At 39.0% G+C, this 12,564-nt stretch overlaps 1 protein-coding gene across 1 annotated transcript; it reads left to right on the top strand.

Moving 5' to 3' along the window:
* The first annotated feature begins 373 nt into the window (after nucleotides 1–373).
* On the top strand, nucleotides 374–12,305 carry ptcd1 (pentatricopeptide repeat domain 1). Its single transcript, XM_061719876.1, has 8 exons — nucleotides 374–957; nucleotides 2,593–2,733; nucleotides 5,068–5,286; nucleotides 5,363–5,464; nucleotides 7,854–8,477; nucleotides 9,983–10,099; nucleotides 10,346–10,528; nucleotides 10,719–12,305. Exons 1-8 carry the CDS (start codon nucleotides 529–531, stop codon nucleotides 10,956–10,958), a joined length of 2,055 nt encoding a protein of 684 aa, XP_061575860.1. The 5' UTR covers nucleotides 374–528; the 3' UTR covers nucleotides 10,959–12,305.
* Nucleotides 12,306–12,564: the final 259 nt, after the last annotated feature.

Here is a 12,564-nt window from a genome sequence, read left to right as displayed (position 1 = left end):
ATAGTAGTTCATTAAATGTGGTTAAGTTACTAATTGCATAGAATGGTTATAAGCATTGATGTAAACATTTGATGCTGTCAGAAGAATTCTTCTGCCACTAAAAAGAAATAATAAAAGGACACACTGACCAAGAGGAGGCAGCAGTGTGAAGGTGTCAACGCCAAAGGCAGAATAATCTATCCACGATGTAGTCGATCAGGTTTCTGCCTAACAAAATGAGTAGAATAAGCTTTTCTAATAATTTATGTGACACGTGATGAATTGGGATTTTTTTTTAATTCTAAAAACGGTCCAAGAGATTTTCTTTAATTACCAAAAGTTTCAAAATGGTGCTATTTCTTATGATGCTCTAATATGTATTAATCGGGTCTAGATCGTGTCATGAAAGCATCGTGGTTCCCTATGGGTTCAAGCTAAAGTACAGCTTCCTAGAAAACACACACTTATGTTGGATAAACATTGTAGTTTATTGTATCGTAAGTAATTAGACATGTTTACTTGATTTGCACTAACGTAAGAGTGTTAAGTATGTTGAGAACCTGTTCGTGCCTGAGGAAATGGAGCAGTATATCTGCTGCCAGGCTGTGGAGCTCCGCAGCAGCGGGGGCAGCAACAACCCCACACCGGTCCTGCAGGGTCCTCACGCCGGCTCCATGCACGGCCCGGTTTGTGTCCCTGTCCGCGGCCTCCAGGGGGGACGTGGAGCCGCTGGACTCCAGCTCTGTCTCCCAGCAGGAGAGGTTCGGCTCCCTGTCCGCTGACATGTCCTCCAGGAGGTCCTTCAGGAAGACCAGCCCGGACCTGCTGGCCCTGCAGCACCGGGACCAGGCTGTGGAGGGAGAGGACCAGGCTGGAGACCAGGCTGGAGAGCAGGGGAAACCTGTCAGGAGGACCAGGAGGAGAAACACTCCCTACTGGTACTTCCTGCAGTGCAAGAAACTCATCAGAGAGAAGAAGGTCAGTCTGCTTGATCAGGGTTTTTTTCTCTTTTCCACATTTTTTTTTACTTTTACCTTCGTGTTAGTTAGTTAATATTTATTTCGGTCAATCACAAGCAAACATCCACAGGTTTTTCCCTGGTCAACATTGAGATTATTTTGACCGAAAAGGTCTGGGCTTGAAGCATAAAGCTTATCTTGCCCACCTTTTAACATAATAGAATATACAAAAAGAATTATGAATTATCATGAGGCTACACAAAATAATAATAATAGTAATGATGATGATGATGATGATGATGATAATAATAGCTTAAATAACTGTAATAATAGTAATAGTAATAATAATGATAATTATAATAATGATAGCTCTGAAAACAAAGTGAAAAGAAGTGAAAAGAAAACGACAAAACCAATTTAAAGAAGCCGACAAATCCAATTTAGATTGTCATTTCATCTCATGCATGTGTACATTCTTCTTTGTTTGCTTATTGTGCTTCTGTATATGTGTCCATTACCTTTGCTTTGAATAATATCTTGTATGCTTTTATTGAGTTTGCTAGTTTAAAGTCATTATCTAATGAGTTCCACAGTTTTACTCCTAAAACGGATATACATCTGCCCTTTGTATTTGTTCTTATTGCTGTTGTCTCAAACATTGCTGTTTCCCTGTGGTCATGTTTGCCCTCTCTTGGCTTGAACAGTTCCTGCATGCAGCCCGGATGTAAATTGTTATAAGCCTTATATATTATTACAGTGGTGTTCAGATTAATTATATCTTGCAATTTAAGTGTATCGTTTTGAATGAAAAGTGGGTTTGTTGATGCAAGATAGTCAGCCAAGTTTACAATTCTAATTGCTTTTTTTTTTTTTGTAAAATGTAGATGTGTTGGATTATTGATTTATACTTATTCCCCCACACTTCCACACAATAGGTCAGGTATGGTGTTTGTTTGTTTTATTTAGGATCCCCATTAGCATCAGCAACAGCATTAGCTATTCTTCCTGGGGTCCGACATACACACAACACACAAATTAACACTTAGTACATAACAGACATACATTATACATGACAAACAAAACAATAATAGACACAACTCCCTTAGTCACAACCAACACAGAGGAGAACTAAATCACCATCATTCTCAGACATAAATACAGAGAAATGAAATCAAATAAAACACTTTCATAACAATACCTGCCTGAAATGACCTTATCTTAGAATTCTTTGACCACTTTTCACCTTTATTATGATAGGGTGTACACTACCTATAATTCTATTCAACCTTCACTTTGTTCCTTCTAAATGTCAAATCATCATTCATTACATTTTAAAAGATATTGTTTCAACTGAAACTTAAACCAATCTTTGCTACCTGCATGAGAAATCTGAACTGGTATACAGTTCCAGCCAACCATGGCTCTGTAAAAAACGTTCTCTGAATCAAACCGTTTCTTACCCTCGGGAGTATGAACCTCCTTTCTGATGTGATTCTTGTGTAACCATGGTGAGCAAAATGATAATAGAATCTGTCATACAGTTGTTTCGGAGATCGTGTATAGTATGTTTCTCAGAAAATGTAACAAAGTATACGTAGATGTGTATACGTGTATTTTTAAGTGAGCTTTTATTTTTGTTTTTCTCCTTGAATAGCTGCAGGAGGCCCTGGATTTTTTCAGCAGAGACATGCTGCAGGGAGAGAAGCTGCAGCCAGAGGAGTTCAACTACTCAATCCTGATCGGGGGCTGCGGTCGAGCTGGACAACTCAAAAAGGCCTTCAGACTCTACAATGACGTAAGACTATTGTGTATAAGCTTTTAATCAGTTGCTAAATTATTACACAAAGCAGTCTAGTCCAATATTCCCGTATTAGATGGTACCAGTCTGTACAGATGTTGTCACGAGTCTTGGATGAACTGTATGTCACTGATTCAAATATTTCCAGGTTCTCTTAAATGACTTTTTCAGCTCTATGAATTACTTAATTGATTCTGCTGCCATCTGTAGGACTGATGCTGCTCAAGTAAAAGATGCCAGCAGCACAGTATATGTTATTTTCTCTATCACAGTTGGTAAAAGATCTCCAGCATACTGATGCACACAATGAAATATTTAAGCTTCCTCTCTTCTACTATCCAACATCTGTGTTGACTTTCCAGTCCAGTCTGTTGTCAAGATGTACAAATGAATTACTTTAAGTTCTCATTAACGTAAGCCTCCTCAGTCAGAGATCTTGACTTCTTGAAATTGAACACCATCTCTCCATCTTGGTGATGTCGAAGAGCAGATGACTCCACAAAGTTGGCCCCCAGTCTCCTATAGTCTTAACGGCTGCTCATATCTGATACACCCCACCAGCACAGAGCCATCAGAAAACCTCTGCAGGTGGCATGACCCAGTGTTGCACTCAGCATCTGAGGTTTGGGGAGGGAACAGGACTGCAGAGAGGACAGTCCTCTGTGGTTCTCCTGGGTTACTGACTACCGCATCAAACAGTGATCTCCCCAGCAGCACACAGTGAATCTTACAGGTGAAGCAGGTATTGAAAATGGATAGAGAAATTCGCTGCTACTGACACTGGTACAGGAGATCATTTCTGCCCACAGCTATAAAGCCTCTAAATATAAAACTAAATGAGTGGCTTTCTCCTGCTTTAATATTATATCCTTTCAGGGATCAATATAATTTTATGAAAATTAATTTCATCAAGAGAAAAAGAGTGATTTTAAACAACACAAGCAAACTGAAATGGACATTTGGACTGTGTATGCCATTGTCCTCCCAGAGTCCAAAAATGTGCATGTTAGGCTGAGAGGTGAATCTAAATTAACCAAAGGTTAATACTTTTCTCTGTTGTTTGTCCTCTCCATCAAGTATCCCTCCGTCTTCTCTTCTGGTACCTGGCTGGCCTTCAGCAGTAGGGTCCCCCCTTATGAACCGTGTCTTGCTCAAGATCTCTTTCCTCTAAAAGGGGAGTTTTTTTTCCTTATCATTGTTAAGGAAGTTTAACCTGCCACAGCAGCTGCTGATCACCTTCTACACTGCCATCATTCAGTCTGTTCTCTGCACGTCCATCACTGTCTCGTTCGGATCGGCCACCAAACTAGACAGGTACAGACTGCAACGGACAATCAGGTCTGCAGAGAGGATAACTGGGACTAACCTCCCATCTATCCAGGACCTGTACCGGTCCAGGACCAGGAAACGGGCAGGTAGCATCTCTGCAGACCCCTCACACCCAGGACACAGTCTGTTTGAACTCCTCCCCTCTGGACGGCGCTACAGAGCTCTGTACGCCAAAACCTCCAGACTCAATAACCATATCTACCTCTTACTGCTGCACCTTTTACTTTTTAAAAATTGTATATATGTTAATAAGAGCTGTCATTTGTCTATTACCTATTTACTGTACTGTACAGTGAGCGAAAATAACCAAGTCAAATTCCATGTCTTGTTTGACCTGACTTGTGCAAATAAACATAATTCTGATTCAGATTGACCTAAAGGTTTTTCTCTCATAAGGGGAGTTTTCTTATTTTTCTTACCATTGTTTCTTAACAAAATATTCAATAATGTTACCAATATGTAATAATATTTGCTTCACGGTCCTGCTCTGTGTCTCTAAAAAGCACCTAGAAACTATTTGTGTTGTAATAGATGCTAAATGAATAAAACCAAATTGAATTTATTCTTCTAACTTTTATGATTGAATTATGTACCTGAGCATCGGTTGCTCTATTGAGGACTGAAGGATGTCAGTCAACGTTTCTTGTAGAGAAGAGATACAAGCAGAAGTGACAGCAAAATATGTCTTAGTATTTGATTAATTATTTATTTATTACTCATTTGTGTCTAAGTTTTATGTAATATTGCTGTTTTACTGTTGCTTTTTGCAGGCTTTGATGTAGTCAGGGCTGATTCATAGATCTTTACGTTACAGAAATAAGGGCTTGATGCAGTTGATTATCATTCTTGTCACATAATTTAGTTATTTCATTTCTCTTATGTTAAACTAAGGCTGTAACACAGCGCCATCAGACATTTTTTTTTCTCATTTGTGTATTTTTCTGACAGACTCTTGTAAACAATCACTGACCGCCTCATGAATGTGTGCAACTGTTCCCTCAGATGAAGAAGCGAGGTCTGGAGGCTTCAGATGCGACCTACACTGCACTGTTCAACGCCTGCGCCGAATCGCCTTCAAAGCAAGCTGGTCTCCATCAAGCACTGGAACTGGAGCAAGAACTGCGTCGCAAACGCTACCCTCTGAGCACCATCACGTACCACGCTCTTCTCAAGGCTCACGCCGTCACCAACCACCTTCAGGCCTGTATCCACACGCTCAGGGTAAGTCTACCTCGTCACGGACGGATGGACCATGCACTGTGTTGCGTCTAATAATGACTTTTGTAATATGTCGTAGGAGATGCTTCAGAATGGACATGCTGTTACTCAGAAGACGTTTCACTTCTTGCTGATGGGCTGCTGGAAAGACAAAGAAACAGGGTTCAGACTGGCTTTACAGGTATTCATTTGATTAATAGATCCATCTCCCATTCCCACAGGATTCAAATTATTTGGGGACCTGCAGGCATTTCTTGTCCTCACAGCGGACTTTGTTCATGTTAATCCTCTATGAATGCACCATGTCTGTGATTTGTCTGTAGATTTGCAGTGATTTAATCAATATTAAGATTCACACAGAGACTTTTAAAACAAGAAGCTCAGATCAGCAGAAGAGCAACACTGAGATGATGACGTGTGGCTGCATCTCATTTTATCTTTCATCAAAGCCTTTCTAACAGCACAAAAACTTTAGGCTTCAACCAAAGCTCTGGTTACATTTAATGTTACCATGGCAACTTAAAAACATAGGTCGACATGCTAATTTCCGATATTGTTACTTGTAAAAATGTGACGAGTAGTCACTGAAATCTAACTGTTGAGTGTGTGATCAAACTGTAATTGTTTAGGCCTCAATGTGATGTTCGGGATCAATGTCTGTAAATTATAGTAAAACACAGACTTCTCTAATTCAGTGTGAATGCGCTGAACTAAAGACAGATGTTGAGGTGTAATTTAAGGATGACTGCATTATTAAAGAAGAGAGAAAAAGGAAAAAAAAGAATTACTGCAGGTCCTGAGCAAATAGTACTTTCAACTTATCATTATGGAGTGTTTATGAGATGAAGGACAATTGTTATTGGTTTTTAGTTTAGCACAATGGGCACAAGTATATAATACCAGAATAAATAATTGTGTCTCCCCAGAATCAGATTACACTTTCATCGACTCAGTAAACAACATTCTTTACATGAATGGACCATTTCCTTTAAATAATAACTACAAGGGTTGTAACAATAATCACATTACTGCAAAAATGTGATTATATGACACATGCTAGTGGATTATCGTCATTGCTGCAAATATTTACTTAGTTTGCTGGAGAGAGAATGCCAGTATACGATGTGTTATATAAACAAAATAAGCTCTAAGCTTTTCCGCCTTTCCTTATGTTTTCTTTTTTAAATATTTGTTTGGCATTAATGGCCTTTATTCAAATTAGGTGGACAGGAAATGGATATAGGGAGGGAGGGGCACGCAGGAGAGAGCCACATGCTTGGACTCGAACCTGCACTGCCTGCATGAGGCATCTGTAAATGATCCTGCTCAACCCACTGAGCTGTCCAGGGCCCTTTATATTTTCAAGGTCTGTTAAGTAAGAACTTTTTAAAATTTGCTGAAAAGCATAAATAACAGACATGAAGTTGTATGTTAGCGTGCACAAAGGGTTCATCAAACTAACAGCAGACTCTTTTGTGTAGATGAGTAATTCATCATTTCTATAGGCTTTAGTATTTGTCTTATACAATGATCAAATACGCACACACACACAAACAAACACGATACTGCAGCATGGCACGAACTCAAAATAAGCGGCTTGTAATTATGTGCTCACAGGAACTAATTTGTCCCGCATGATTTGGCTATGTCTAACAGTAGCATCGACAGAATTACAGCAAAATCACAGTAATTTATTGCTTTTGCTCTAAAAGAAAAAATCAATACCATCAATGAACTGATTACATTACTATTTACAATGTAAGAATTTAGTTTAAGTTGAGGGGTGTCTTCAGTAGTTGTATAAACACACTTTTACAATTAATCTCTCAAAAAAAAGAAATAGATTCACAATATAAGTAAGTTGAGTCTAAAAATATCTTGGCAGTGAAATAATTGTCACACTGTTCAGCTCCTTTTCACATCTTCCATTTTTTTTGTGTAGACCTGGGTAACTTTTTTTTTTCCTATCTTGTATTAAGTTTTCTGTCAAAAAGTATACGTGTAACAGTAATTTAATTTCCCTTTGGGTTTTGATCAATTATAATTCAGTTAAATTCAGTACTATATGCCAAACTCCTGGACCGTGATTTTTGTTTTGCTACCGGATTGGATGTTGTGAAACGGTTTCTTTTCATGATGGAGAGGATGTCATCATCTATCAGTGTTGCTTTCTTTACGTGTCCAGACCTTTTTTATGTTATTCAGATTGTATTTTATCTTAGATTGTACCAAACCGTTTTTATTACGCTTAATGTTCCTGCTGTCTCCTCGATGACTGACTGCATGGTGTTGATTCACATTAACGTCATCCAGGTGAACAGTGAACTGTGGAATGAATTTTTTATTTATTGTTTTGTTTTTTGAAAACCTATAGGTGAAGCAGAAAGTTGATGTAAATTAATATGACAGCTGTTTAACTTGTGAACCACCAAACAGTCAACCAAGACTGAAGTGTCTTACAATGTTGTGTGTGTGTGTGTGTGTGTGTGTATATATATATATATATATATGTGTGTGTATGTTCATTTAAATTGTAAATAATGTGCTTTAAGCTTTTAAATGTATTGCAGGTGTGGCGCCAGATGCTACTCTCTGGGATTCTTCCGGACTCGAAGAACTATAACCTGCTCTTAAGAGCTGCCAGGGATTGTGGGATTGGCGATCCTGCCTTGGCTGCTACAATTCTGCTGAAGACTGACTGCAGAGAGAGGCAGAATGTGTCAGAGGCCAGTTGCAAGGGTAGAATAGACATTGACTTTCTGGAGAGGCAGTTGTTTATTCAACAAGACAGCAGAAGCCATGAGGAGAAACAACCCACCAGCCTGCTACCAGTCAGAGAAACAGAAAACATGCCACTGCCTGTTGATTTAGCTTCTTGTTCTGCAGCGCCTAACTTGCTGGACCTTTTTGAAGGGAAAAGAGGGTCTGTGATCTCATTCGGTATTGTAGATGGAGCCTCTGATAAGCTCGCCCTCATTGGTGGAGCTAAAGGTGTCCTCGAGAAGATGGCAGCAAACGGGCTCAGTCCAGACCTCAAAACTTTGACTCTGCTGGCTGACACCATGGAGCCGAGCTACGCGGCTCTGCAGGTGCTGTTGAAGGAGTCCAAACAGCATCACGTGAAGCTGGATGTCGCGTTTTTTAACTCTGTGATTCGCAGAACAGCCAGAGCTGGCAGCCTGGAGGATGCTAAGGTAAGTTCACATCTCACACACACACACACACACACACACACACACACACACACACACACACACACACACACACACACACACACACACACACACACACACACACACACACACACACACACACACACACACACACACACACACACACACACACACACACACACACACACACACACACACACACACACACACACACACACACACAGAGTCAACCCCATGGCCAAGCTCGTTTCTGGAGCACAGTCTGAGCTCACTTGCATCATAAAAGACCTTTTTCCCTTTTTTTGCCTACTTATAATAGTGTCTACTCACACAGATGGTATTGGGTTTACATGCTCAGCTTTACGTTTTCAAACCAAAGTATAAAATAGCGTCCCCAACGCCCATAACTCTGCAGAGCTGAGATCTGTATTCCAAATAAGGATTTGTGGCGGAACAAGCAAATGTTGGGCTTTCTGGTTTGTAAAGGTGGCTGATATTTTACTGGAATACATTATATTGTATCCTTATCCTTTTTATATGTGTAATATTATGGACAGGATACAGTAAAAACTGATTTTAAACAAGTAAATTACTGCGTGATGCTCACATGATTTCAACATACATTCGTCAGAAGCAACGTGGTAGGACCCAGGGGTTAGACTAGTATAGTCAAATAACTCTCACATCCCTGCTGTTCTGATGTGATTACACAGTGGCCAATCAAATTCAGGATTCAGTGTCTTTCTCATCTGTTGAGTCTTAAACAGTCTGGCTCCAAAGTACATTAGTGAAGTTTTAACAGTTTGACCACAAATGTATAATGCTCGACTCTTACTGGTTGTTTGTCATTCCCAACTGAGACATGAAACATCTGTTTTCAACTCAAAGGTTCAGTACTGTTTTATGTTGTTGTCATTCTTTTTGCTTCAAATGTTGGTTTTAGTTATTTCTCCTTGCCTTTCTTTTTATATAAAGCACTTTGAAACCCAGGTTTTCAAAGTTACTTTACAAATAAATAAGTATCTTCTTGGTTAAGATCTACAGTCTCAAACGAAGCAAGTTTGCACCTCAAGCAGCACAATTTCTTTGTTTGGTTATGGCTCTGCACCGCTTTAAAGTATATTTTGCCATGTTGGTACACAAAATATATTTTCTAAAACCTTCACAATAAAAGAAAAACAAACCATGTAATACAAAATAAAGTTCCTTAGACATTTGTTACTCAAAATGATTGATATGAATGATGTATTTATGTTTGATGGTTGCGCCTGTGACTGTTTAACACAGTCAGGAATTAAATATGTGTTGCATCCAGGCTTTCATGTTGTGAAATGACTCATATTTATCTTTAGGATCAGAGTTTTTCCTTTTGTGATAATTTACTTGTATGTTAAGGGATTTCATTTGAACTGGTTCAGAAAACTGGGCTTAGTGACCAAATTCAAAATCCTATAAACCATCTTTTTACCCCATATGGACACTTCCATGTCCATGCAGGTTTCTCAGATGCTTCTTTGTCTTCCCAGGCTGTCCTGAGTGTGATGCGACAGCGTAATGTGAATGTGGATATCCAGACATTTGGATGTCTTGCACTAGCGTGTGATCGGCAGCAGGACGGTCTTCAGCTTCTCAAAGACATACAGGTGAGGAAGAAATCCTCCTCAAAGTAAAAGTAGATGTTTTATTTATAATGCACATATTCGATTAAGAGGAGGGGAATTGACTCATTGATCCAAGTATATCCGACGACTCAACAATAGATGGCAGCATGTCTCCTCTTCTGTTTGTTAGTTCTGTGACCTTTTCTGGTTAGCACATTACATCACACACCAGTGCTACTGGGTGGCTCCCCGTCTTCTTTACATGCCTGTCTCCTTGTGTTTCTGCAGGACGCAGGTCTTAGACCGAATGTCCATGTGTTCTCTGCTCTGATTGGCCGAGCAGGTCGTAGACTGGATTATGTTTACCTCAAAACAATCCTGAAAAGCATGCGTGACACAGAGGTGTGGCCTAATGAGGTCATCATCAAACAGCTGGAGTTTGCTGCACAGTACCCTCCCAACTACAACCAGGTCAGAATGCATGAATGCAGAATGCAAACAATGAAGGAAAAGAGTACAAATGAAAGGAACTTCAAATTTAATTTATGTTTGTTTACTTATCTGAAGGTCCTTATAACTCAGCCCTTTTTATGTATCAAGAGTGTTTGAGACAAGTTTTGAGACAAGGATCTTCTTTTCACATGTCTCTCTTTTATCCTAGTACAAATCCAGAAACAACTACCTAATCCAGATAGATGGTTTCCGTGGTTACTACCAGCACTGGCTGCAAACTATGCCTGTTCAAAGTGCTGAGGACGACCAGTCAGATCTGCAGTCGGAGATGGATGATGCAGTGCTGAAAACAGAAGCTGCAGATGGATTGACGCAGGCTCAGAGGAACCAGAAAGCTGCAGCCAGGAGGTATCATTCTCGTCACAGAGATGAGAGACCAGCTCCATGAAACCTCCCTGCATGTCTGGATTTTGTTTTGCAAACTCTGTAAATCTGGATGAACTTGGGTTGAAGGAGTGGCTTGTGGACTTTGTATTTTCCTTGAAAATATTGATGTTATAAATTTATACCACAATTTAAATTAATTGTTTGATCTCTGACACATTACACCATACATTTACTTTTATGTTGTGTTATTTATTTTGAAATGACCATAATTAAATTATTTTCATTTTTCCTTTTTTCTATTATCGTTATTTCAAACACTGTGGCTGGTTAGCCTCTGGGAGAAACAATTTACCTTTAATGAAACTGACAGCAGTAATGTGCCACAAGTGATGCACCCTGTGTTTGGTTAGCCATGTTATAATGACATAATTAGAAATGGGCTGCCCGCTAAAGAAACACTTATTACGTTTTATAAAAAAGACATTTAAAAAAATCCAGAGTAGGTTCAAAATCTTGTCCAGAGAACTGTGCAGGGCAGTCCGAACAGCCGACTCCTGGTTTGTTGGTTTTATCCTGGTTTTATCCTTTTGCATGGTGTCTTGGTTTGGAAATATGTCTCTTAAAAATAAGAATTGTCTGAACCAAATAGAAGTTTGGAGTTTGTCTAGTAAGATAACGAGAGAGCAGCAGATGAATCCTGACATGCTGTTTTCCAGGCAGATAGAAATGTTGTCTGGATCTATTTTAAGAGACACCTCTCATCCACTACATTCCCAGTTCCAGCTACTTCAGTCAGGACACGGATAGAATGTCACAATGCAAAACCAAATGTTTTAAAAACAGTTTATATTTTATAAACGATATCTATACCTACTGCTACAATTCTCCTTAATAAATAGAAAAGGTTTTAGCCTTTTATGTTGTTGTTATGGTGTATAGATATGTATTACAATGTCACCAGGAGGCTGAGGCCCTGTACAGGCTCTTGATAAATGCATTAAGGATATTAATGACTGGATGTGCCATAACTTTTTCCAGCCAAACAAAAACAAAACTGAGGTAATTGTCTTTGGAGCCAAAGAGAAATGATTACAGGTCACCACAAAGCTTCAATCTATACACCTAAAAACCACCAAACGGGCCAGAAATCTGGGTGTAGTGATGGACTCAGACCTACATTTGGAAAAACACATTAAGGCAAACAAAGTCAGCCTACTATCACCTCAAGAATATATCAAGGATACAAGATCACATGTCTTAGCAGGACCTGGAAAATAGTCCATGCATTCATCTCTAGTAGCTTGATTATTGTAACAGCATCTTTACAGGTTTACCTAAAAAGTCCGTTAGACAACTGCAGCTCATCCAGAACTCTGCTGCTCCAGTCCTCACTAAGACCAGAAAAGTGGACCACCAATAGTGTTACTATTAAACTTGTTTAAAAACGTGATCATATTTTAACTACTGATTTCTATCTATTCTTTTTTTGTTTACATTTTAAAAATCATGCTTTTTATTTATTTTTTAGTGTCTTTGTAAAATATATATTGTTCTTATTACTTTCTTTTTTGTTTAAATTTTAAATCATGCTTTTATTTATCTTTAATCTCTTTGTAAATAACTTTGAATGACCTTGTAGTTGAATTATGCTATAGAAATAAACTTGC

Source organism: Cololabis saira, chromosome 1, assembly GCF_033807715.1.
Source record: "Cololabis saira isolate AMF1-May2022 chromosome 1, fColSai1.1, whole genome shotgun sequence".
Lineage (NCBI taxonomy): Eukaryota > Metazoa > Chordata > Actinopteri > Beloniformes > Belonidae > Cololabis > Cololabis saira.
Note: the sequence above shows the minus strand (reverse complement) of the source record. Positions and strands in the feature narration are given on the sequence as shown.

Excerpts from the sequence above, each read along its gene's own strand:
- ptcd1 (XM_061719876.1), top strand. The coding sequence starts at position 529 with ATGTTGAGAACCTGTTCGTGCCTGAGGAAATGGAGCAGTATATCTGCT. Across the intron at positions 8,478-9,982 it reads GCAGCCTGGAGGATGCTAAG|GCTGTCCTGAGTGTGATGCG; the intron begins GTAAGTTCACAT and ends TTGTCTTCCCAG. Across the intron at positions 10,529-10,718 it reads ACCCTCCCAACTACAACCAG|TACAAATCCAGAAACAACTA; the intron begins GTCAGAATGCAT and ends CTTTTATCCTAG.